The sequence below is a fragment of the Mycosarcoma maydis genome, chromosome 3 (genome assembly GCF_000328475.2).
Source record: "Mycosarcoma maydis chromosome 3, whole genome shotgun sequence".
In the NCBI taxonomy this organism is placed as follows: domain Eukaryota; kingdom Fungi; phylum Basidiomycota; class Ustilaginomycetes; order Ustilaginales; genus Mycosarcoma; species Mycosarcoma maydis.
Genome location: NC_026480.1, coordinates 461233 through 462534, shown reverse-complemented (window position 1 = coordinate 462534; position 1302 = coordinate 461233). Strand labels below are relative to the sequence as shown.

Below are 1302 nucleotides of genomic sequence, written 5' to 3'. Positions count from 1 at the left end.
GGCTTGCCAAGCTACTCAAAGATAGGCCGTTGAAGTCATGCAGAACAAAGGCAGCCGGGAAGTCGTGAGTACGAGTTGATCAAGGTGAACTCTGGTCTACATCTTTCCGCAACCTTTGCTCTTCCGTTGGCATCAAAGTGGCCGCATCGTCCTCCCAATAGCATACCGACAATGCTTTTGCGGAGCGTGCCATTCAGACCGTCAAGGAAGTTGCGCGCAGTCTGTTCCTTGACGCCGACGTCGGCAAGCAACGGTGGCTGGCCATGCGCGGTATCACAGTCCGCCTTTGTACATGATCGCATCGCTGGTGCAACGCAAGGTGGTAAGACGCCGTTCGAAATCTAATATGGGACGATTCCAGACCTGCTCAACATCCGCCGCTTCGGCTGTGTTGCATAGGATGTCCTTCCCGACGACACCACGACAATTGGCTTCGCGATCTTCCGATCGTCAGCAAGCACCTGCGCCCCGGTGCACTTCGCGGTACCTACTTGGGTTGCTTGAACGCGGCTCGTACTATCAAAGGGCACCGAGTGTGGCTCCTGGAACTCAAACGAGCAGTCATCGTCAAAGACGTCCGCTTCTCCGAGCTTGAGAGTCCCGGTGCTGGTCCTTCTCCTTCGTATCTCCCGGTCCTTGCTTGGGACAACGGACTTTTTTACGCTTGTATTGCTGGCTACCGTCGAGTACAGACTCATCCAGTTCTGCTGACGACGATGATCCTGTCCCCACACCTTCGGCCTACTCTCGACAGCTCGCAATCACCCCGCTTTCGACTGACAATGGGGATTCTACTTTCCATCTGGAATGGGACGGGATGATGTCTAAATTCAGGGGGCCGGCGAAATCGTCATCGACCTGGATGCAATTCGTTCTGACCTTCGAGGGACAGTCGGACGAGGCAATGGCCGAGGGGGACGCCAGCGCAGATACAGACACAAAGGTCTCTAACAAAGTCTCAGAGTTAGGTGACGACAATCCCTCATACCTCGAGTCTCCCTTGGTTTGGTTTCTACGACGACTACTATACTCGTGACTCTTCCATCGTCCGCATCACTCAGCTATTCAATATTCGCGGTGAATCCTTAGCGGGCGCTGGATGATCGAAGTCTCCCTTTCCTTAGAGAGGCGAGTTGGGACTGAGTGGGGTCGAGAATGGTTTGGGATGTATTTGGATAGTGTGAATTGGACAAGGGACTAACTACAAAGTGTGAGCGTTCCCTCTGTATTTATGTACATGAGTCGACTGGAGTATCCTACATGAGCTTCTCCCTATACGTCAGCTCCTCATACAACTGACTA

At 53.2% G+C, this 1302-nt stretch overlaps 1 protein-coding gene across 1 annotated transcript; it reads left to right on the top strand.

The window, feature by feature from the left end:
• Nucleotides 1-171: 171 nt before the first annotated feature.
• On the top strand, nt 172-1036 carry UMAG_01584 (uncharacterized protein; the record flags this gene model as incomplete). The annotated part of the gene is made up of 3 exons (XM_011389296.1): nt 172-322; nt 400-666; nt 693-1036. The coding sequence occupies 3 exons, from the start codon at nt 172-174 to the stop codon at nt 1034-1036; spliced, it is 762 nt and encodes a 253-aa protein (XP_011387598.1).
• Between the last annotated feature and the right edge of the window lie 266 nt (nt 1037-1302).